The sequence below is a fragment of the Rhinoraja longicauda genome, chromosome 27, assembly GCF_053455715.1.
Source record: "Rhinoraja longicauda isolate Sanriku21f chromosome 27, sRhiLon1.1, whole genome shotgun sequence".
Classification (NCBI taxonomy): Eukaryota; Metazoa; Chordata; class Chondrichthyes; order Rajiformes; family Arhynchobatidae; genus Rhinoraja; species Rhinoraja longicauda.
Genome location: NC_135979.1, coordinates 6,439,065 through 6,461,392, shown reverse-complemented (window position 1 = coordinate 6,461,392; position 22,328 = coordinate 6,439,065). Strand labels below are relative to the sequence as shown.

Sequence of the window (22,328 nt, the reverse complement as noted above, 5' to 3'; positions counted from 1 at the left end):
TTCTCCTCAATCTTCTCCTCAAACTTCTTCTCCTCAAGCTTCTTCTCCTCAATCTGCTTCTCTTCAATTTTCTTCTTCTCAATCTTCTATTTCTCCCCAATCTTCTCCTCAATCTTCTTCTCCTCAAACTTCTTCTCCTCAATCTTCTCCTCCTCAATTTTCTTCTATTCACTCTTCTCTTCAATCTTCCTCTCTTCAACCTTCTCCTCCTCAATCTTCTTCTCCTCGATCTTCTTCTCAATCTTCTTCTTCGCCTCCTCCTCAAGCTTCTTCTCCTCAATCTTCCCCTTCGCAAACTTCTTCTCTTCAATCTTCTCCTCAATCTTCTTCTCCTCAATCTGCTTCTTCTCCTCCCCAATCTTCTTCTTCTCCTCAATCTTCTTATCCTCATTCTTCTTCTCCTCAATCTTCTTCTTCTCAATCTTCTTCTTCTCCTCAAACTTCTTCTCAATATTCTTCTCCTCAATCTTCTACTTCTCCTCAATCTTCTTCTCCTCAATATTGTCCTCAATTTCCTTCTTCTCATCAATCTGCTTCTTCTCATCAATCTTCTTCTCCTCCTCAATTTTCTTCTCTTCACTTCAATCTTCTTCTTCTCAATCTTCATCTCCTCAATCTTCTTCTCAATCTTCTTCTCCTCAATCTTCTCCTCAATCTTGTTCTCCTCCTCAATCTTCTTCTCAATCTTCTTCTTCTCCTCCTCAAGCATCTTCTCAATCTTCCCCTTCGCAAACTTCTCTTCGATCTTCTCTTCAATCTTCTTCTTCTCCTCAATCTTCTTCTTATCCTCAATCTTCTTTTCCTCAATCTGCTTCGCCTCATACCTCTCCGCAATCTTCTCCTCAATCTTCTTATCATCCTCAGTCTTCTCCACAATCTTCTTCTCCTCAATTGTCTTCTCCTCAATCTTCTTCTCCTCAATCTTCGATTTCTCCTCAATCTTCTCCTCAATCTTCTCCTCAATCTTCGATTTCTCCTCAATCTTCTCCTCAATCTTCTTCTCAATCTTCTTCTCCTCAATCTTCTTCTCAATCTTCTCCTCAATCTTCTCCTCAATCTTCTTCTCAATCTTCTCCTCAATCTTCATCTCCTCAATCTTCTTCTCCTCAAGCTTCTTCTCAATCTTCTTCTCCTCCTCAATTTTCTTCTCTTGACTCTTCACTTCAAACTTCTTCTCAATCTTCATCTCCTCAAGCTTCTTCTCAAACTTCCCCTTCGCAAACTTCTCTTCGATCTTCTCTTCAATCTTCTTCTTCTCCTCAATCTTCTTTTCCTCAATCTGCTTCACCTCAAACTTCTCCTCAATCTTCTTATCATCCTCAGTCTTCTGCACAATCTTCTTCTCATCAATTGTCTTCTCCTTAATCTTCTTCTTCTCCTCAATCTTCTATTTCTCCTCAATCTTATCCTCAATCTTCTTCTCCTGTCATCTTCTCCTCAATCTTCTTCTCCTCAATCTTCGATTTCTCCTCAATCTTCTCCTCAATCTTCTTCTCAATCTTCTCCTCATTTTTCTTCTCCTCAATCTTCTTCTCAATCTTCTTCTTCTCCTCCTCAAGCTTCTTCTCCTCAATCTTCTTCTCCTCAATCTGCTTCTCTTCAATTTTCTTCTTCTCCTCAATCTTCTAATTTTCCTCAATCTTCTCCTCAATCTTCTCCTCAATCTTCTCCTCAATCTTCTTCTCCTCAATCTTCTCCTCAAACTTCTTCTCCTCGATCTTCTTCTCCTCAATCTTCTTCTCCTCAATTTTCTTGTTTTCTTCACTCTTCTCTTCAATCTTCCTCTCCTCAATCTTCTCCTCAATTTTCTTCTTCCCCTCAATCTTCTTCTCCTCAATCTTCCATTTCTCCTCATTTTTCTCCTCAATCTTCTTGTTCTCCTCAATCTTCTTCTCCTCACTTTTCTTCTTCTCCTCAATCTTCTCCTCCTCAATATTCTTCTCCTCAATCTTCTCCTCCTCAAACTTCTTCTCCTCAATCTTCTTCTCCTCCTCAATTTTCTTCTCTTCACTCTTCTCTTCAATCTTCTTCTTCTCCTCAATCTTCTCGATCTTCTTCTCCTCGATCTTCTTCTCCTCCATCTTCTTCTTCTTCTCCTCAATCTACTTCTCCTCAATCTTCTACTTCTCCTCAATCTTCTACTCAATCTTCTTCACCTCAATCTTCTTCTTCTCCTCAATCTTCTTGTTTTCCTCAATCTCTTCCACTCCTCAATCTTCTCAAACTTCTTCTACTCCTCAATCGTCTCCTCCTCAATCTTCTTCTCCTCAATCCTCTTCTCCTCAATCTTCTTATTCTCCTCAATCTTCTACTTCTCCTCAATCTTCTTCTCCTCAATCTTCTTCTCCTCAACTTCTTCTCCTCAATCCTCTTCTCCTCAATATACTTCTCAATCTTCTATTTCTCCTCAATTTTCTCCTTCTTCTCTTCGATCCTCTTCTTTCCTCAATCTTCTTCTTCGCCTCAATCTTCCTCTTCTTCTTAATCATTTTCTCAATCTTCTTCTCCTCAATCTACTTCGTCTCCTCAATCTTCTTCTTCTCCCCGATCGTCTTCTCCTCCCCGATCGTCTTCTCCTCAATCTTCTTCTCCTCAAACTTCTTCTACTCCTCAATCGTCTTCTCCTCAATCTTCTCCTCAATCCTCTTCTCCTCAATCTTCTTCTTCTCCTCAATCTTCTTCATCTCCTCAATCTTCTTCTTTTCCTCAACCTTCTCCTCAATCTTCTTCTCCTCAATCGCATTCCTCCCAATCATCTTCTTCTCCTCAATATTCTCCTCAATCTTCTTCTCCTCAATCTTCTTCACCTCAATCTTATTCTCCTCAATCTTCTTCTTCTCGTCAAACTTCTTCTCCTCAATATTCTTCTCCTCAAACTTCTTCTTCTCCTCAATCTACTTCTCCTCAATCTTCTTCTCCTCAATCCTCTTCTCCTCAATTTTCTTCTTCTCCTCAATCTTCTTCTCCTCAATCTTCTTCTTCTCTTCACTCTTCTGTTCAATCTTCTTCTCAATCTTCATCTCCTCAATCTTCTCCTCAATCTTCTTCACCTCAATCTTCTCCTTCTCAATCTTCTTGTGTTCCTCAATCATCTTCTCCTCAATTTTCTTCTCCTCAATCCTCTTCTCCTCAATCTTATTATTCTCCTCAATATTCTTCTCCCCCTCAATCTTCTCCTCAATCTTCTCCTCAATTATTTTCTTCTCTTCACTCTTCTCTTCAATCTTCTTCTTCTCAATCTTCTTCTCCTCAATCTTCTTCTCCTCAATCTTCTTCTCCTCAATCTTCATCTTCTCCTCAATCTTTTTCTCCTCAAACTTCGTCTCCTCAATTTTCTTCTTCTCCTCAATCTTCTTCTCCTCAATCTTCTTGTTCTCCTCAATCTTCTTGTTCTCCTCCTCAATATTCTTCTCCTCCTCAAACTTCTTCTTCTCCTCAGTCTACTTCTCCTCAATCTTCTTCTCCTCAATCCTCTTCTCCTCAATTTTCTTCTTCTCCTCAATCTTCTTCTTCTCCTCAATCTTCTTCTCCTCAATCTTCTTCACCTCAATCTTCTTCTTCTCAATCTTCTTGTTTTCCTCAATCTTCTTCTACTCCTCAATCTTCTCCTCAAACTTCTTCTACTCCTCAATCGTCTCCTCAATCTTCTTCTCCTCAATCTTCTTCTCAATCCTCTTCTCCTCAAACTTCTTCTACTCCTCAATCGTCTCCTCCTCAATCTTCTTCTCCTCAATCTTCTTCTCCTCAATCCTCTTCTCCTCAATCCTCTTCTCCTCAATCTTCGTATTCTCCTCAATCTTCTTCTTTCCCTCAATCTTCTCCTCAATCTTCTTCTCTTTAATCTTCTTCTCCTCAAACTTCTCCTCAAACTTCTCCTCAATGTTCTTCTCCTCAATCGTCTCCTCAATCTTCTTCTCAAACTTCTCCTCAATCTTCTCCTCAAACTTCTCCTCAATCTTCTCCTCAATCTTGTTCTCCTCAAACTTCTACTCAATCTTCTTCACCTCAATCTTCTTCTCTTCAATCTGCTTCTCCTCAATTTTCTTCTCCTCCTCAATTTTCTTCTTCTCTTCAATCTTCTTCTCCTGTCTTCTCCTCCTCAATCTTCTTCTCCTCAATCTTCTCCTCCTCCTCAATCTTCTCCTCATCCTCTTCTTCTCCTCAACCTGCTTCTTCTTCTCCTCAATCTTCTTCTCCTCAATCTTCTTCTCCTCAATCTTCTTCTCCTCAATCCTCTTCTCCTCAATATACTTCTCCTCAATCTTCTATTTCTCCTCAATTTTCTCCTTCTTCTCTTCGATCCTCTTGTTCTCCTCAATCTTCTTCTTCGCCTCAATCTTCCTCTTCTTCTTAATCGTTTTCTCAATCTTCTTCTCCTCAATCTACTTCGTCTCCTCAATCTTCTTCTTCTCCCCGATCGTCTTCTCCTCCCCGATCGTCTTCTCCTCAATCTTCTTCTCCTCAATCTTCTTCTTCTCCTCAATCTTCTTCTCCTCAGTCTTATTCTTCTCCTCTTCAATCTTCTTCTTCTTCTTCTTCTTCTCCCCAATCTTCTTCTCCTCAATCTCCGTCTTCTCCTCAATCTTCTTCTTCTCTTCAATCTTCTTCTCCTCAACCTGCTTCTTCTTCTCCTCAATCTTCTTCTCCTCAATCTTCTTCTCCTCAATCTTCTTCTCCCCAATCTTCTTCTCCTCAATCTCCGTCTTCTCCTCAATCTTCTTCTTCTCTTCAATCTTCTTCTCCTCAATCTTCTTCTTCTCTTCAATCTTCTTCTCCACAATCTTCTTCTTTTCCTCAGTCTTCTTCTCCCCAATCTTCTTCTCAATCTCCCCAATCTTCTTCTCAATCTTCTTGTTCTCCTCAATCTTCTTCTCCTCAATCTTATTCCTCTCCTCCTCAATCTTCTTCACCTCAAACGTCATCTTCTTCTCCTCAATCTTCTTCTTCTCCTGTCTTCTTCCACTGTCTTCTCAATCGTTTTCTCAATCTTCTTCTTCTCAATCTTTTTCTCCTCCTCAATCTTCTTCTCATCAAGCTTCTTCTCAATCATCTCCCCAATCTTCTTCTTCGCCTAAATCTACTTCTCAATCTTCTTCTCCTCAATCTTCTTCTCCTCCTCATTCTTCTCCTCAATCTTCATTTCCTCAATCTTCATCTCTTCAATCTTCTTCTCCTCAATCTTCTTCTACTCAAACCTCTTCTCCTTCTTAATCTTCTCCTCAATCTTCTTCTCCTCAATCTTCTTCTTCTCCCCAATCTTCTTCTCAATCTTCTTCTTCTCCTCAATCTTCTTGTTCTCCTCCTCGTCAATGGTGATGGTGGGGTGGGTGGGTGGGGGGGTGATGGTGGGGTGGGTGGGTGGGGGGTGATGGTGGGGTGGGTGGGTGGGGGGTGATGGTGGGGTGGGTGGGTGGGGGGTGATGGTGGGGGGGTGGGTGGGGGGTGATGGTGGGGTGGGTGGGTGGGGGGTGATGGTGGGGTGGGTGGGTGGGGGGTGATGGTGGGGTGGGTGGGTGGGGGGTGATGGTGGGGTGGGTGGGTGGGGGGTGATGGTGGGGTGGGTGGGTGGGGGGTGATGGTGGGGTGGGTGGGTGGGGGGTGATGGTGGGGTGGGTGGGTGGGTGGGGGGTGATGGTGGGGTGGGTGGGGGGTGATGGTGGGGTGGGTGGGGGGGTGATGGTGGGGTGGGTTGGTGGGTGGGGGGGTGATGGTGGGGTGGGTGGGTGGGGGTGATGGTGGGGTGGGTGGGTGGGTGGGTGGGGGGGGTGGGTGGGGGGTGATGGTGGGGTGGGTGGGTGGGGGGTGATGGTGGGGTGGGTGGGTGGGTGGGGGGTGATGGTGGGGTGGGTGGGTGGGGGGTGATGGTGGGGTGGGTGGGTGGGTGGGGGGTGATGGTGGGGTGGGTGGGTGGGGGGTGATGGTGGGGTGGGTGGGTGGGGGGTGATGGTGGGGTGGGTGGGGGGGTGATGGTGGGGTGGGTTGGTGGGTGGGGGGTGATGGTGGGGGGGAGTGGGTGGGGGGTGATGGTGGGGTGGGTTGGTGGGTGGGGGGTGATGGTGGGGTGGGGGGTGATGGTGGGGTGGGTGGGTGGGGGGTGATGGTGGGGTGGGTGGGTGGGGGGTGATGGTGGGGTGGGTGGGTGGGGGGTGATGGTGGGGTGGGTGGGTGGGGGGTGATGGTGGGGTGGGTGGGTGGGGGGTGATGGTGGGGTGGGTGGGTGGGGGGTGATGGTGGGGTGGGTGGGTGGGGGGTGATGGTGGGGTGGGTGGGTGGGGGGTGATGGTGGGGTGGGTGGGTGGGGGGTGATGGTGGGGTGGGTGGGTGGGGGGTGATGGTGGGGTGGGTGGGTGGGGGGTGATGGTGGGGTGGGTGGGTGGGGGGTGATGGTGGGGTGGGTGGGTGGGGGGTGATGGTGGGGTGGGTGGGTGGGGGGTGATGGTGGGTGGGTGGGTGGGGGGTGTAGTGTGCCCCCTGAGTGCTGCTCTGTCCGAGCCCGGAGGGGGCCGTGTACCCGGGGCGGGGGGAGGATGGAGGCGTTCGTGGGCACCTGGCGCCTGGTGGACAGTGACAACTACGACAACTACATGAAGGAGATCGGTGAGGATCCCCCTCCCTCACACCCTTACACGGCCCCAAGCCTCGGGTACACGGACACCCGACACCCACCCCACAGTAGCCGGGCCCAGACCCCCACAGTAGCCGGGCCCAGACCCCCACAGTAGCCGGGCCCAGACCCCCACAGTAGCCGGGCCCAGACCCCCACAGTAGCCGGGCGTTGTGTCCGACCCGGCGTTACCTCAGTCAGGCACCCGCATGCCCGCCCACAGTCGGGGATGAGCAGAGGCCGCTGGGCGCTGGGCGCTGGGCGCTGGGCCCTGGGCGCTGGGCCCTGGGCGCTGGGCCCTGGGCGCTGGGCGCTGGGCCCTGGGCGCTGGGCCCTGGGCGCTGGGCGCTGGGCGCTGGGCGCTGGGCGCTGGGCGCTGGGCGCTGGGCGCTGGGCCCTGGGCGCTGGGCCCTGGGCGCTGGGCCCTGGGCGCTGGGCCCTGGGCGCTGGGCCCTGGGCGCTGGGCCCTGGGCGCTGGGCCCTGGGCGCTGGGCCCTGGGCGCTGGGCCCTGGGCGCTGGGCCCTGGGCGCTGGGCCCTGGGCGCTGGGCCCTGGGCGCTGGGCCCTGGGCGCTGGGCCCTGGGCGCTGGGCCCTGGGCGCTGGGCCCTGGGCGCTGGGCCCTGGGCGCTGGGCCCTGGGCGACCCCCCCCCCGCCCCACACACACAGTGCGGGGAGGGGCGGGCAGCGTCTGACAAGAAGAGTCTCGACCCGAAACACCTCCCATCCCATCAAACATGTAATTTCGCGTCTCGCGTTTGTAAAGCAGCACCTGGAGTTTATTTTGTGTGGGCGGTGGGTGGGGTTTTACCTGATGAGGCGGGAGGGCGACCCCCGCCCCCGCCCTGGGCCCCGGGCCCTCGGGCCCTCGGTCTCGGACTCGCCATCCGCCGTCGTCGTCCACAGCCGCGGGAGGGCGGGACGGCCCGGCCCGGCCCCGGGTACCACGTTGGAGGGAGGTGGAGATGTGGGGGTGGGAGGAGGGGGGGGGGGGTGAAGAGTGGAGAGGGAGGGAGGGAGAGAGAGGGAGGGAGGGAGGGAGGGAGGGAGGGAGGGAGGGAGGGAGGGAGGGAGGGAGAAAGAGGTAGGGGAGAGGGAGGTGAAGGGAGGGGAGTTGGAGGGGAGGGGAGATGTGGGGTGGGAGAAGAGTGGAGAGGGAGGGAGGGAGAGAGAGGTAGGGAGGTGAAAGGAGGGGAGATGAAGGGAGAGGGGTTGGATGGGGGGTGGATGAAGGAGTGAGGGGAGGTCTTGGGAGGGAGAGGTAGGTGGGGGGGAGGAGGTGAAAGGAGGTTAGGAAAGGGGTGGTGGTGGAGAGGGAAGGGAAGTTGGTGGGGGTGAGGGAGGAAATGTGAAGGAGGGGTGCCTCGGGAAGGAGATGAAGGTCGGTGGATGTGTAGAGAAGGGGAGATGGAAGGTTAGGAGAGGTAGGTGGAGGTGCGGGGAGATGGAGGAGGTAGGGCGAGGGAAGGGGAGAGAAGAGTCCTGGAGAGGGAGAGGAAGGTGGGGGAGATTGGGGAGGTGGGGGGAGGAGAGGGAGGTGGTGGGGGGGGTTGTTGAAGTAGGGGAGGGGGAGTTGGAGGGGAGGGCGGTGGAAGGAGATGTGGGGTGAGGGGGAGGGAGGGAGAGGTGGAGAGGAGGGCAGGGAAGGAGGGGGAAGTGGGGAGGAGTTGGGATGAGGGGTAGGAGAGGGGAGGGAGGAGGGGGGAAGAAAGAATTGGGGAGAGGTATGCTAGACCATGAATACTCTCTTGGCATCATTGATCCTCTCAATGACCAGTATCAATGTCAGTTATTCACAAAATGCTGGAGTAACTCAGCAGGTCAGGCAGCATCTCGGGAGAGAAGGAATGGGCGACGTTTCGAGTCGAGACCCTTCTTCAGACTGACATTAATGTCACCCATCATCTCAATTGCTTCTTCACCTAACTTCACAACTCTTCAATCCGTTTGTGTCCACACCTCCTGTGTTTCCATCTCCGGCCTTTGTCCCCCACCATCAGGTAAAACCCCACCCACCGTCCAGCACAATCAGTTTGAAGAAGGGTACTGGTTGACTCCCTCTGGAGAACATGGATTGATGATGCTTCGGGTCAACCCTGCACTGAGGACTCCTATGCAAACATTCTTGGCTTCTCGTGTTGCCAACTCTGACCCCCCCACCGTAGCCACACACTCAACTCACACTTCGGACCCTGAATCCAGCTACAAACAAACCCAAGACCTGACTGCAAATCAGCCTATGTTCCTGACTTCCGGTGTTCCCAATCCTGCCCCCGGGTATTCCTAACCTTGAGCCAGCCTCCAGCTGCATACAGATTATTGATGTTTTCCATTGCTTGCCAGCACAACACATCAAATGCAATCCATCTCAGTGAAGAAGCCAAGCTTCACTGGAAACAGAAGAGAAATCTGGACCAAAGGCAAAGCTGAATCAATGTTCCCAGAAATAAACGGCCAACTTCACCTGTCTGAAGATGGTAATTCAGTGGAAAATGAAGTCTTAGTGTACGTGTAATAATACTATATTTACAGGACTCATCATTTGAATATATAATTCAGATCTGCCCGATTTTGGGGGCTTAGGGCTTTGGAGTGATCTTAAAGCTTGAATAATTACATTATACATTACACATACAAGTGCATGATTATTCTTGTAGTAGGATTGATTGTTTTTACTTTATTTAAAGGATGCATTCTGATGTTTATTATTTGCAGCACAGGATCCTCTGTATTTTACAATGCTATAGTTATGGTTTGCACTAAGTGCATAATTTGCTATATTTAAGAGCGTTTCTTCTTCCTAACTCAGGAATGAACTTTATAACTCGACAGTTGGGCAACGTCAATAAACCCACCACAGTCATCAATGTGGACGGGGATCAGGTCACTATGCAAAGCTTTAGCACCTACAGGAGCTCAGAAATTATGTTCACCCTTGACAAACCATTCAACGAGCATACCCCTGATAATAGAACTTGCAAGGTAAGGGCAAGGTACAATACTAATTCCCTGATTGGTCTCCTAGTGCCATATAAAGAAATATCAAAAAGTCAATGTTATATATTTCTGATCACTATTCATGGACTGTAAGATTCCTCTTTCAGCTTCATTTTATTGTGCAACCAGTGGCATTTTATTTGGGAAACATGTAATTATATTGCATTTAATTCTATAAGATATAATAAGGGACTTAAATACTTTCTAGTAATTAGTCATAGAGTTTTTCAGCATGGAAACTGGCTCTTCAGCCCAACACGTCCATCCTTAACTGTATGCCCTCTGGTTCTTGGTTCACCTACCCCGAGTTCACCCAAGTGTCACAAATCCCCTGCTATTTTCTAAAAGTCTGTAGCCTCCTTTTGCTCTGGTATATTATTTCATTCTTCACATGTTTAAATTATAATGTTTTATTTTTAATTGTCTGATGTATATCGTGTTGTTACTTGCGAGCAAAGCACCAAGGCAAATTCCTTGTATGTATACATACTTGGTTAATAAAATGTATTCAATTCGATTCAATTTAATTCAATTCAAAATGGAGATTTTCATGAAGGAACGTGAAATGTGAAGATTTTCATGATGGGTGAGCAGCTGAAACAGCAGGTAAATTATCCATTCAAAATTCAGCCATCTCCTAATACCTTAGGATCATGAGGGGTGCACTTTTGTGTTAGATGGATGGTGAATCTAAGTCCCACTGCAAAGTCTATTTGGTTAACTTGAAATTAGTCTTCAATATGAATTGTAGGAAGCTGCAGATGGACGAACTCTACAATCCAGGAAATGGACATTTCACTGAAAACCATTCCTGTTAACGTGTTCAATACAAAATACACTAATTAGTTTTGCAGCTGTGTCATTTTAAGATGGTTTTGCAGTCCTTTAAAATGCCCTTACAAAAAAGAACGCTGCAATATTTCAAAACTGGTGCAGTACAATAATTCACCGTGATTGCCTTTTAAAATTGGCAGTAAAATATTTACTCTGATCATAGACCAGACATAATCTGCTTGTGTGACGGCTGTTTTACCAGTACACTCACGTTCTGCCATATTGTTCGAATATAAAGAATTGTTATGAAATGGCAGCAATTTTAAGAACAGATCCTCAAAATACATGCCGTCTTGAAACACCTGCTGAGAATAATGCTTTCCAATTAAATTTAAATACGTTTTAAAAAGCTGCAGTGAAGATAATCTGAAAAATAATGAGCATTGACTCTCAGTCCTGAATAACGGGTGTAACATCCTAACAATAGACAATAGACAATAGACAATAGGTGCAGGAGTAGGCCATTCAGCCCTTCGAGCCAGCACCGCCATTCAATGCGATCATGGCTGATCACTCTCAATCAGTACCCCGTTCCTGCCTTCTCCCCATACCCCCTTACTCCGCTATCCTTAAGAGCTCTATCCAGCTCTCTCTTGAAAGCATCCAACGAACTGGCCTCCACTGCCTTCTGAGGCAGAGAATTCCACACCTTCACCACCCTCTGACTGAAAAAGTTCTTCCTCATCTCCGTTCTAAATGGCCTACCCCTTATTCTCAAACTGTGGCCCCTTGTTCTGGACTCCCCCAACATTGGGAACATGTTATCTGCCTCTAATGTGTCCAATCCCCTAATTATCTTATATGTTTCAATAAGATCCCCCCTCATCCTTCTAAATTCCAGTGTATACAAGCCCAATCGCTCCAGCCTTTCAACATACGACAGTCCCGCCATTCCGGGAATTAACCTAGTGAACCTACGCTGCACGCCCTCCATAGCAATTATGGATCTCCATATTATTTAATGTGGGGATTATGTCCAAAACTAAAGTCAGAAATATTGGTGAGGGGAACCTTTGCGGAGAGTGGAGTGTCTCACCTTATTTGTTATCTGCAGTCGAGTAATATGCTGGCTGTTGTTATTCTAGACAATTGTACGATTTGAAGGTGAAAAAATGATTCAGACTCAAAAATGGGATGAAAACCAAACAACACTTGTCTGGGAAATCCGAGATGGAAAATTAATATTGGTATGTAGAGGAGAGCGAGATTTTCTTTTTTTCTTAATAACTCTTAAAACATATTCACATTTTTACAAAGTTAAGTCATTGTACTTATTCACTGATGTCGTAAACGAAGGTACGATGATGAATGATGAATCAAGCAAGCTGATATCTAGGTGAAGCTTTTCCAATCTTGTCCCACTAATCGGTTTCAGTTTCATCAAAGTACAAGTTTGTGAGCTTCTCTGCTTATTCGAAGTAACGAAGAAATCAAAGTGAGATCAATATGGACCATTTACAGAATAAAGCTCCCCTTAATCCCAATATTCCCCAAGTACTAATTTTTAGATCTTGATGCATTGGTAACAAAGTATTCAATTTCCCACATTAGCCACTTGGATAGTCAACACGTTGCCCATACAGCCAGTTTTGTCTTGTTAGCCCATATACTCCAAGAACCGTATTGATCATTTTATACATGTCCTTCTGACAAGTTGCAGATGGACGAACTCTACAAACCCAGTGTCTAGGAAGGAACTGCAGATGCAGGTTTACACAGAAGATAGACACAAAATGCTGGAGTAACTCAGCAGGACAGACAACATCTCTCTAACTCTAATTTCGTTACCCTTGCTTTCCCTCTCTCCGCCCCTCCCCCACCCAAGTCTCCGACTAGTTTCACTGTCCTTCTGATTAATTTTTCTGATTGTATGCCTTGTCACCTTCCCCTCAGCTAATGAAACATTCTACATTTTCTTATCACCATCCGCTTTGATCTATTGTTTTTCACACCTTACCCTTCCATATCTCTAGACTCCCTCTCCCGACTCTGTCTGAAGAAGGGTCTTGCCCTGAAACGTCACCCATTCTTTCTCTCCAGAGATGCTGCCTGTCCCACTGAGTTACTCCAGCATTTTGCGTCTATCTACATTCTTTATATAGGAGCCAATTAAAATGTAGCTTTATAACTTCACATTTGAAGTTAGTGTGTACATTTTTATTATCCAATAGATTATTTGTTTTTGTTTTCCTTCTCTAGACACTTACCTTTAACGATGTTGTCAGTGTTCGCACATATGAAAGGGAGGAATGAGGATGCTACTTTTTATTATTTGATGTAATTCATGTTATGGTTTCAGAGGGAAATATGCAGTGTTATTGTACATTTCATATGTAATTCTCTGACAAACCTTAAAAAGTATTAGATCTATCACATATTTGGGAACAATGGTGGGCTTTTGGCATGTTCAACTGAAATAATTTATTTGTCTTCCAACCAAATAAAAAAAAATGTTTCCAAATTGAAGGTTTCATTCAGTTATTTGCAAGTTATTAAATAACCCACATTGAGAACTTTATTTTAAACTGAAGAACTTGGTTCGATAATAGCTCAACAATGTTTTTTTAATATCGTAATTCAATGAGTAATTGAGACAGATCACAGAATTGGTTTAATTAAATGATTTAATTGCACTGTTAGATGCAACATGGGCAGTACAGTACGCAACAGGTAAACCCGGGTTCGATCCTGACCTTGGGTGTTGTCTGGAGTTTGAATGTTCTCTCGGTGACTGCTTATGTTTCTTCCGGTTTCCTCCCACATGGTGCTTGTAGGTTAATCGGCCTCCATAAATTGCCCCTAGTGTGCAGAACTAATGTGTGAACAGGTGATCGTTGGTTGGTGTGGACTCAGTGGGGCAAGGGCTTGTTTCTTTTGCTGTATCTCCAAACTAAACATCTGGCAAAAAAAACCCCCACAGACTGACCCATTAATCATTGCAAATACCCTTATGGAGACACAAGGGACTAGAGATGATGGGATCTGGAGCAAAAAATTGCTGGAGCAACTCAGCAGTTAAAACAACATCTGGAGGAAAAGGGGTGTTCGACGTTCGGGTCGAGATCTGAATCATAATTTACACCACAATAATGAATTGCAGAACCAATATATTTATGATACGAGTGTTATATAGAACCATTCAAGAAATATTAAAGCATAACTAAAATGGAAAGGTTTCAGAAAGAAAATAATCATTTCATTCTGTGAAATGGTGAAATATTGCTGCTGTGATTTGACAACAGAATAATATATTCAGTGTACTTCAAATTTAATTCATCTTGCAATCAAATACAATGCATTGCCATCAGTTACAGGGAAGGAAGGAACCACAGTATTAACTTTCTTGAGTGTTAACATTTACATACCAATATCTTTGATCTTAAAAATCAATTTTGAGATTTTCCACAGTTCTTACTTATTCCTTCTTTTTGGATCGTTTATGCTTGTGTTTTTTGTGTTTCTTTTTATGTGATTTTTGTGTCTTTTTTGAATGCTTGTGTCTTTGGATATCTACACGGTCTTGGTCACTGTTTGTATCTGATGTATCTGAAGAAGATTTGGAGGAAGTTTTCTTTTCCTTGCTCTTCTTCTGTTCCTTTTCTCTTACCTGCAGGAGAGAGACAATTATTTGTGAGAGCGGTGGTAAGATTGTTGCTATTCCCCTTCAGAAATTGGTCTACTTTTATATTTTTTCTCAATTTCATTTATCCTTCTAACGCTGCAAATCTGAAATATGGTGAGACACATGGCCTGATCTTATGGGGAGAAAGTAGGAGAATGGGGTTGAGAGGGAAGGATGGGTCAGCCATGATTGAATGGCAGAGTAGATTTGAAGGGCTGAATGGCTTAATTCTGCTCCTATAACTTATGAGCTTGTATGAAAGTAGATGCCACACAAAATTAATTATTTGATTAGAGACCTTCACCACCGTTTATAATGTTGCTCTCAGTGTGGACATGTGGACCATATATGTCAATATGTCAACATGATAGGTGTTGACTACAGTTGTCAGGGTTATGGGGAGAAGGCAGGAGAATGGGAATGAGATCAGCCAAAATTGAATGGCAGAGTAGACTTGATGGGCTGAATGGCCTAATTCTGCTCTATAACTTAGGAACATAATTCAGTCATCTGAACATAACCACTGTTGTATTTCCTCATTATTCGTGACAAGAAATCGAGAATTCTACTCTGCATATTGGAAGCAAGAAATCGGATCAATATTAAGATATCCTTCAACGTGGTCCCTTTCAATTACTGAACCATCTGCACATGAAAGCAGGCGCTAGATGGCCGGAATTATGTTGAGCTTCCATCTGTTATGTGTGTAATTACCTTCTTTTTCTTCTTTGGAGGTTGGCATTCGGACTGGCTGGAACAGTTTGCTAATTCCACTTCATCATCGGGAATCAGGCTATATTTGACACCTCCAGGCTGCATGAAGCAGTCTTTCGCAAAATGTCCTGGAAGGAAAACAATTATCATTTGCTTATCATCTGTCTGACAACGTGAAACAGCCCTATTAAGCACAAAAGATAATAAGAGAGCCTTCATGAGCGCAATACATTTATAGGGTGTCAGGGGTTATGGGGAGAAAGTAGGAGAATGGGGTTGAGAGGGAAGGATGGGTCAGCCATGATTGAATGGCAGAGTAGATTTGAAGGGCTGAATGGCTTAATTCTGCTCCTATAACTTATGAGCTTGTATGAAAGCAGATGCCACACACAAAATTAATTATTTGATTAGAGACCTACATGTGGACCAGTGCAGTCAGTCACCATGAAATGCTATTTAAACAATTCACTTCTTTCTTAGTCAATGGCTCTTTTGTGGCAGAACAAACTTCAAGGACCTGTGTTCTTGTTTAGCTGACAATTCCACCAAATAATCAAAACATTTATCAAAATAAAGCTTTTTTCACTTCAACTCTTTCTACGCAAGTCTTTTTACCTAAAGACTTTGAACTTTAATCTAAAGAAGATTATTCTGCAATATGGTCGGATAATGATTGTTCCTAAAACCCATTGATAAAGTGGCAAAAAGACTCAATAAAAAGAAACTGGATGATTTATTTATTTTATTCACTTTCCATTGATCTGCTGCCAAGGCAAGTATTTATTGCATATTTGGTGGGTGCCCGTGAAAGGTTTGTGGTGAGCAACCTTATTGAAGTGGTGCATTTCCATTCATGAAATTATTTCATAAAACTGTTGACGAGGGACTTCTAGGATTTGGACCAGGTGACATTATGGATTAAACAGCAATATATTGCCAAGTTAGAATGGTGTGAAACCTGGAGGAGAACAAATAAATGATGGTGTTCACAAGCAGTTGTTGGTCTCTAAAGGTTGTTGGTTTTGGCTTCGGAGCTGCTGTCAGAAGTAGCCTCGGTGAGTATCTGCAGTGGATTATTCAGATGGAAATGTTTGTATAGTTGCACACTACCATAAAGCATTCTGCTTACTGCATAGAGTCTAAATTGTCATTCCAATACAAAGCAGCTACGTTTCATTCATTTGCCTTCAACTGAACAGAACTTTGACATCACTTCATTTTATGCAATTCATGATCCTGGAATCGCAGTGTGCCAATGGCAGAGGGAATTAATATTTCAGGTGCTGCATGAGGTGCCATTCACACAGGCTGCTTTGTATCTGGATGGTATCAAACTTCTTGCGTGTTGCTGAAGATGTACTCATCCAGGCAAGTGGACCACACCACATTGTGCTCCTGATGTGTGGTGGAATGGCTTTACAGTGTCAGGAGGATATCCTACCTTTGCTCTGCTCTTGCAAAGGTGTAGTTCAATGGCTGGTCCAGTTGAGTTTCTGGTCAGTACTTTCAACTGGACCATACAATTAAGTGCACTAAATCGAATTGGATGAAGACAGGCTGCACAGTGATACAGCTGGCAGAGCTGCTGACACACAGGGTAAACCCTCAACCACAGGATATCAAAAGTTCCCCAGATAGAATATTGAAGTGAACTTGCTCAAAACATCCAGCACTCCCCAAATTAAGAAGGGTCTCGACCCGAAACGTCACCCATCCTTTTTCTCCAGAGATGCTGCCTGACCCGCTGAGTTACTCCAGCACTTTGTATCTATCTTCGGTATAAACCAGCATCTGCAGTTCCTTTCTACATTCTCTCCAAATTAAACCTCATGTTTGATTTTCCAAGCAAAACTCCTTGCATTTTTGTAAAGCTAAATGCTGACTAGAATAAGTGTAACCTACTGAGATTGCTGTGTTTCAAGGCCTCTCAAACAACTGCAGCATCAATTTGAAATTTAATTCACAAGGGAGGTTATTATAACGCTGCCTACTTTTACTGCTCATCCTTAAATTTATAGCCTTTCCGTCTTTGTGCTTACGAGATTGGTGGTGTCGTAATCTGCTCCAAAATGCTTTGAGAATTAATTTATGTTCCCCTAATTTTTATTTTCAAAGAAAGTGCTCCCTGGTTTCTACTTGCATTATACTTAAGCCAATGATTCACTATCCTGTTGTTATCCTCTTCCAGTGGGAGAAATAGATTAAACTGGGATTTTCGCTTAGTAAGACCCTTGACCAATTTGCTGCAAGGTTCATTCACTGAAACAATAGTACTCAAATCCATTAACTGCATCATATATAAATATTACACACACATGGGCATTACAATGTAGATCAATCTTTGGATGTGCTGCTTGTTGCATTTAAACATCCTAGTCAATGGAAAGCTGAAATTTAGTTTAGTGATGTAGCGCAGAAACAGGCCGTTCAGTCCAGAGTCCTCGCCGACCAGCGATCCCCACACATTAACACTATCTTACACACATTCGGGACAATTTACCTTTATACCAAGCCAACTAACCTACAAACCTGTACGTCTTTGGAGTGTGGGAGGAAACCGAATATCTCGGAGAATACCCACACAGGTCACGGGGAGAACATACAAACTCTATACAGACAAGCACCCATAGGATCGAACCGGGTCTCTGGCGCTGTCAAGCAGAAACTCATAAGGTCATAAGTGATAGGAGCAGAATTAGGCCATTCCACCCATCAAGTCTGCTCCGCCATTCAATCTCACCCTTCTAACCGCATTCTCCTGCCTTCTCCCCATAACCCGACACCCGTACTAATCAAGAAACCCCACCACTGCACCATCGTGCCGCCATTTGAAATATTTTGTAAATTACAAAGGAAAATTCGAAGCAATTCCCAAACACACCCAAACGAATTCAACTCCAGCTGCGTGTTCCTTTCACCTCAGTCAGTGACTGTTCCAGTCAGCAGAATCAAGCTGGATTTTGTTTGATGTGATCATTACAAAAATCAACTGTGCGTCTACAAAATGCTTGCACTCGTAGATAGTTAGTTAAGGATAAATAAACTCATTTGTCACTCTGGAGTTTAAAAATTCAAAGCAATTTACTGGTCCCTATTTTACTGGTCCCTCTAAAACTAACATCAGCTACAATTTATCTGAATTTTTTTCAAAGAAACATTTGATTGTAATATGACGAATAATGCATGTAATAAGTACCTTTACATCCACACTTTTTGCAAAGTGTGTTTAGTACAGCTTCAAGTGTTATTCTCTGCGTTGTGAAGTCCTTGAACGTGCGTTTTCTCCTCTCATCCTGACTGTAAACACAGTCACAATTATTAATTGTAACCATCTAATATCTATCATCTACAAATATTATGTTCCATTTTTGTGTGCGTTAGAGCATGGTATTTATTTTTTTCCCCCATAAGGCAAATTACTTATTTTGATAGACACAAAAAGCTGGAATAACTCAGCGGGACAGGCAGCATCTCTGGAGAGAAGGAATGGGTGACGTTCAGGTCGAGACCCATCTTCAGACTTGTTAGGGATAAGGGAAATGAGAGATATAGACGATGATGTGGAGTGATAACGAACAATGAATAAAAAATATGCAAAAAAGTAATGATGATAAAGGAAACAGGCCAATGTTAGCTGTTTGTAGGGTGAAAATGAGAAGCTAGTGTGACTTGGGTGGGGGAGGGATAGACAGAGAGGGAATGTCAGGGCTACCTGAAGTGAGAGAAATCAATATTCATACCACTGGGATAACAGGAAAATACGAAGCATTGTGGAGAGAAGGATGATAGTGACTAGTTAATGCTCAAATAGCCCTGAATGAAACAGAAGTTTTGGAATATTTCAAATTCCCAGTGCGTGTTGTTTGAACAAACAAGTTAAATCCATTAACAGAAACACATACTCAAGAGCCACATTATTTGGATCGATGTCCGTCCCAGATCCTTGATTAACACACTTCATTGAAAGAGAGATCTTGACTTTGCCATCCTTTACCTAAAATATAAGCTTGGTTTAAGTTGTAGTCTTACATTCACTTAAGGATAGAAATCTGTCCTTGATCACTTGCGGTAAGTGCATAATTTAGTAACAGATTGGCAAAAAAAAGTTATTTCGCAAAAAAAACGTTATCTTGACTTCAATAGTGTACATTTAGCACAAACAATCAAAGACAAATTTCCATCCTTTGGTTTATTTTAAAAAGTGCTTACTGCAACATCAGAAGAACACATTCTAGACTTTAAAAATTATCAACTACAGTAAATAAACCAATGAACATGAAAACAAGAAAGCAGCACCAGGTAAAAAGTTACATGTATAGAATCACAGGCCATTCGCTGAACCACGTGCATAACGACCAGTTGGCACATCTATGTCCTGTAATTTTATTCACCTCTGATAAGGAAAAATATTTCCTGCTATCTACTCTAACTACCCCTCATAATTCGTATACCTGAATCATGTCCTATCCATGTCCATGTCCTATGCGAGTGGGGTTAGGAAGGAGACAAAGATCAGCCACGATTGAATGGCGTCGACTTGATGGGCCGAATGGCCTAATTCTACTCCTATCACTTATGGTCCATCATGATCTCCTTCGTTCCATGGAAATTATTTCAGATGACCAGATCTGCTTTAATTTCCTTTTGAATATTTATCCTACAGATTATCAGAGGAAAAGAGTTGAGAAAAAAATGTGCAGCAGAAGGTTCTTGTACCTCTTTCCCAATTACTTTAACCCAGACCCTTTCTCCAACATCCACAATCTCAGATGGATTATCCACCCGTCCTGCTGACATTTGTGACTTGTGGACAAGACCTGTAAAAGAAAATAAGGATTGAGTACATTGACTATAATTGTAATCCCCACAACCCCTGACAGAGACCCACACCCTGCCCTGTTTCGACACAGCACACCGCTCCTTTTCTAGTTCCGAGTTATGTAGTTGGGTTAGCCATCTTAAATTTGGAAATATATATATGTGTGAAAAATAACATTTCACATCACTGCTATTACTTAATTTGAAAATTGTTGCGTTAAAAAAAAAGATTATATTCATTCAGAGAGAGGCAAAGATTTGTGTATTATTACAAGCATGCTGCCAAAATACAAAACAATAATAGATACTACACCTTGCCGTTTGCAACCAGGAATCTTAATAAATGCTCCATATTCTGTTACGGATGCAACCTAAACAAAAGTTAAGATTTTAATTTTAAACAGTTAATAGCATTTGAATAAAATGTGTGTATGTTTGAAGCAATTACAAATGTACCTCGCCCTCGGAGATGGTGTATATTTCAGGTATGTCTTCCATCTTTATGCAATAGATCGTCTGCTAAAAAAGAGATCTTGCAGAATTCTTCAGAAGGTAGCTATGATGTACATATACGCCAGAAATACTTTGTCCTTTCATTTTTCTCCCCCCAAGAGGATCTAGATGAAGAAAAACATATGCTCTCAGAATGTGATAAGATGTTGATAAAGTCACATTCATCCACTTATGAGGAAATGTTTTTTCATTCCAGCCTTGTCATTTCTCTCACTAGAAAATCAAATGATCCCTAAACTGATATCAATACTCCCATAACAGAAACATTCTCACTATAATCAGGCAGCTCTTCTGCAGTAGTTACTGTTATATTCCAGTGATTATTTGCTTTGCCAACATTTTGCAAAACAAAAACTATTTTCTGGAATGAACAATCTATTTCTCTCTTCACACACTTGTCTAATGTTAAACCTCCTCATGAAATATTCTTCATGAATTTGCCAGGCAGCTTTAAATGTAAATAAAATTTGTGGGATTCAAAACCTTACATGCATTCTTAATCAAAGCCTCTGACTGAAAATTAAATTTATGCTTTCCTTTTTGGGCATAGAATTATTTGAGGTTCCCAATACCCACACCAATTAAATATTTATTAGACAAATAAACATGGTCTATAATCGTAATATGTTATATTAACTTTTATGTTTCCATATTTCTCATAACATTAGGTAATTCAGCCATTCAAATCTATGACAGATCTTACTGTAAACCCATTTTTGTGAGGAGAATTTGAATTTGAATTTGAATTTGGAATCTTTTGATTCAGACATGAGAGTGCTCACCACAATAACATCTAAATCATTTACACTGTTCTCATGCAGTCAATGTCCCTTTGTTCTCATTTTTCATATTCATGTTTGTTCATCCAACTGAACATCAGATGTCTATATTTAAGGCTGGTTAAATTACCAGTCACGCTGTTAACACAACATTGTTGCAGATATATCTCATATCCTAATTGCTCAGTATTTCCTTCAGGAAGCAATCTTATTGCCCAACAATTGCTATTTAACCCACAAAATCTACTTCATTCATAACATTTGGAAGTATATATGTATTTGTATTCATTGTACCTAGCATTATGATATGCAGGTACAACGAGTTAGGTTATATCAACGTTTTATCCAAATATTCCCAACACTGTCTTTTAACACAAGATTAGCCCCACAATGTGCAATGATGGGAGAGCCCTAAATTGTGCCTCTTCCTCACAGAGCCTTTGCATCAACTGTACCCTGTTTCTACAGGTATCAATGAGCTCAGCTCATAGTCCTGCACGTTGGATGTATCAGTTAACAACATTTGACTGGGGGGAGCAAAACAGTTATAGGCAACCAAATTGGTGATTTTCCTGACCCGAAACATTGTCTATCCATCCAGTGTCTTTTTTCTTGTAAGCCAGCATCTGCATTCCTTGTTCCTCCAGAGATATTGCCTGGCCCATTGACCCACATTACTAGCGGAACTCAACAGAGTATCTGTGGATGGAAATAGACTGGTTGACGCTTCAGGTCAAGACCCTGCTACATCTCTTTACCCTCCACAGATGCTGCTCGACCTGCTGGATCCCTCCAGGTTCCAGACTCTGTGTCACTAAAGTATAACAATAACTCACAGATGTCAATCACTAAAATATAAGTTGCATCTTATAAGACCATAGAGACTGGGATCAAGGGGAACAATCTGCTGGAGAGACTCAGGGAGTTGGAAGCATTTGTGGAGGGTAAAAAAATGAAGCAGGGTCTCGACCTGAAATGGCAACCAGTCTATTTCCATCCACAGATACTTGTTGAGTAATGTGAGGCCACACGCAAATTGGAGGAACAACACCCTCATATTTCGCTTGGGCAGCTGGAGCAACAATCTGGATGGGCGAGAGAGGGTTACGAGAGAGGGGGCAGCATGAATATTGATTTGTCTAACTTTAAGTAACCCTCTCTCGCCCATCCAGATTGTTGCTCCAGATTCCAGCCTCTGCAGTCTCTGGTGTCACCAAAGCACAACAATAGCTCCTCACGGATATCAATCACTAAAATACAAACTCCAGCTCCAACTAGACAGTCAGGAACTTCAGGAAACGAAACTAATTGAGAACAGACAGAATTCACCATTCATCCAGCGACCGCCATCTTGTCTCCGCTCCAACCACAACCAATGGGGAAGGTTCTTGCTCAACGTTGCCGCTACGAATGACGGCGCGCTGATTCGAGAGTCCGCCCCCCGCAGG

General features: G+C 43.8%; 2 protein-coding genes across 2 annotated transcripts; one reads left to right on the top strand and one right to left on the bottom strand.

Annotated features, from left to right (window-relative positions):
• Positions 1-6,527: 6,527 nt before the first annotated feature.
• LOC144606641 (fatty acid-binding protein, brain-like) lies at positions 6,528-12,761 on the top strand. The gene is made up of 4 exons (XM_078422917.1): positions 6,528-6,597; positions 9,413-9,585; positions 11,520-11,621; positions 12,634-12,761. The coding sequence occupies exons 1-4, from the start codon at positions 6,528-6,530 to the stop codon at positions 12,685-12,687; spliced, it is 399 nt and encodes a 132-aa protein (XP_078279043.1). The 3' UTR covers positions 12,688-12,761.
• A 293-nt stretch (positions 12,762-13,054) lies between these two features.
• On the bottom strand, positions 13,055-22,291 carry zcchc17 (zinc finger, CCHC domain containing 17). The gene is made up of 8 exons (XM_078422910.1): positions 22,210-22,291; positions 20,045-20,205; positions 19,902-19,959; positions 19,487-19,587; positions 18,673-18,764; positions 17,967-18,067; positions 14,771-14,898; positions 13,055-14,041 (listed from the first exon to the last, which is right to left on the bottom strand). The coding sequence occupies exons 2-8, from the start codon at positions 20,084-20,086 to the stop codon at positions 13,850-13,852; spliced, it is 714 nt and encodes a 237-aa protein (XP_078279036.1). The 5' UTR covers positions 20,087-20,205; positions 22,210-22,291; the 3' UTR covers positions 13,055-13,849.
• Positions 22,292-22,328: the final 37 nt, after the last annotated feature.

Coding starts and splice junctions, on each gene's coding strand:
- LOC144606641 (XM_078422917.1), top strand. CDS start 6,528: ATGGAGGCGTTCGTGGGCACCTGGCGCCTGGTGGACAGTGACAACTAC. Junction 6,598..9,412: donor CAACTACATGAAGGAGATCG/GTGAGGATCCCC, acceptor TTCCTAACTCAG/GAATGAACTTTATAACTCGA. Junction 11,622..12,633: donor GAGATGGAAAATTAATATTG/GTATGTAGAGGA, acceptor TTCCTTCTCTAG/ACACTTACCTTTAACGATGT.
- zcchc17 (XM_078422910.1), bottom strand. CDS start 20,086: ATGGAAGACATACCTGAAATATACACCATCTCCGAGGGCGAG. Junction 19,588..19,901: donor TCCTGGTTGCAAACGGCAAG/GTGTAGTATCTA, acceptor TTTCTTTTACAG/GTCTTGTCCACAAGTCACAA. Junction 14,899..17,966: donor CAAAAAGTGTGGATGTAAAG/GTACTTATTACA, acceptor TTTTCCTTCCAG/GACATTTTGCGAAAGACTGC.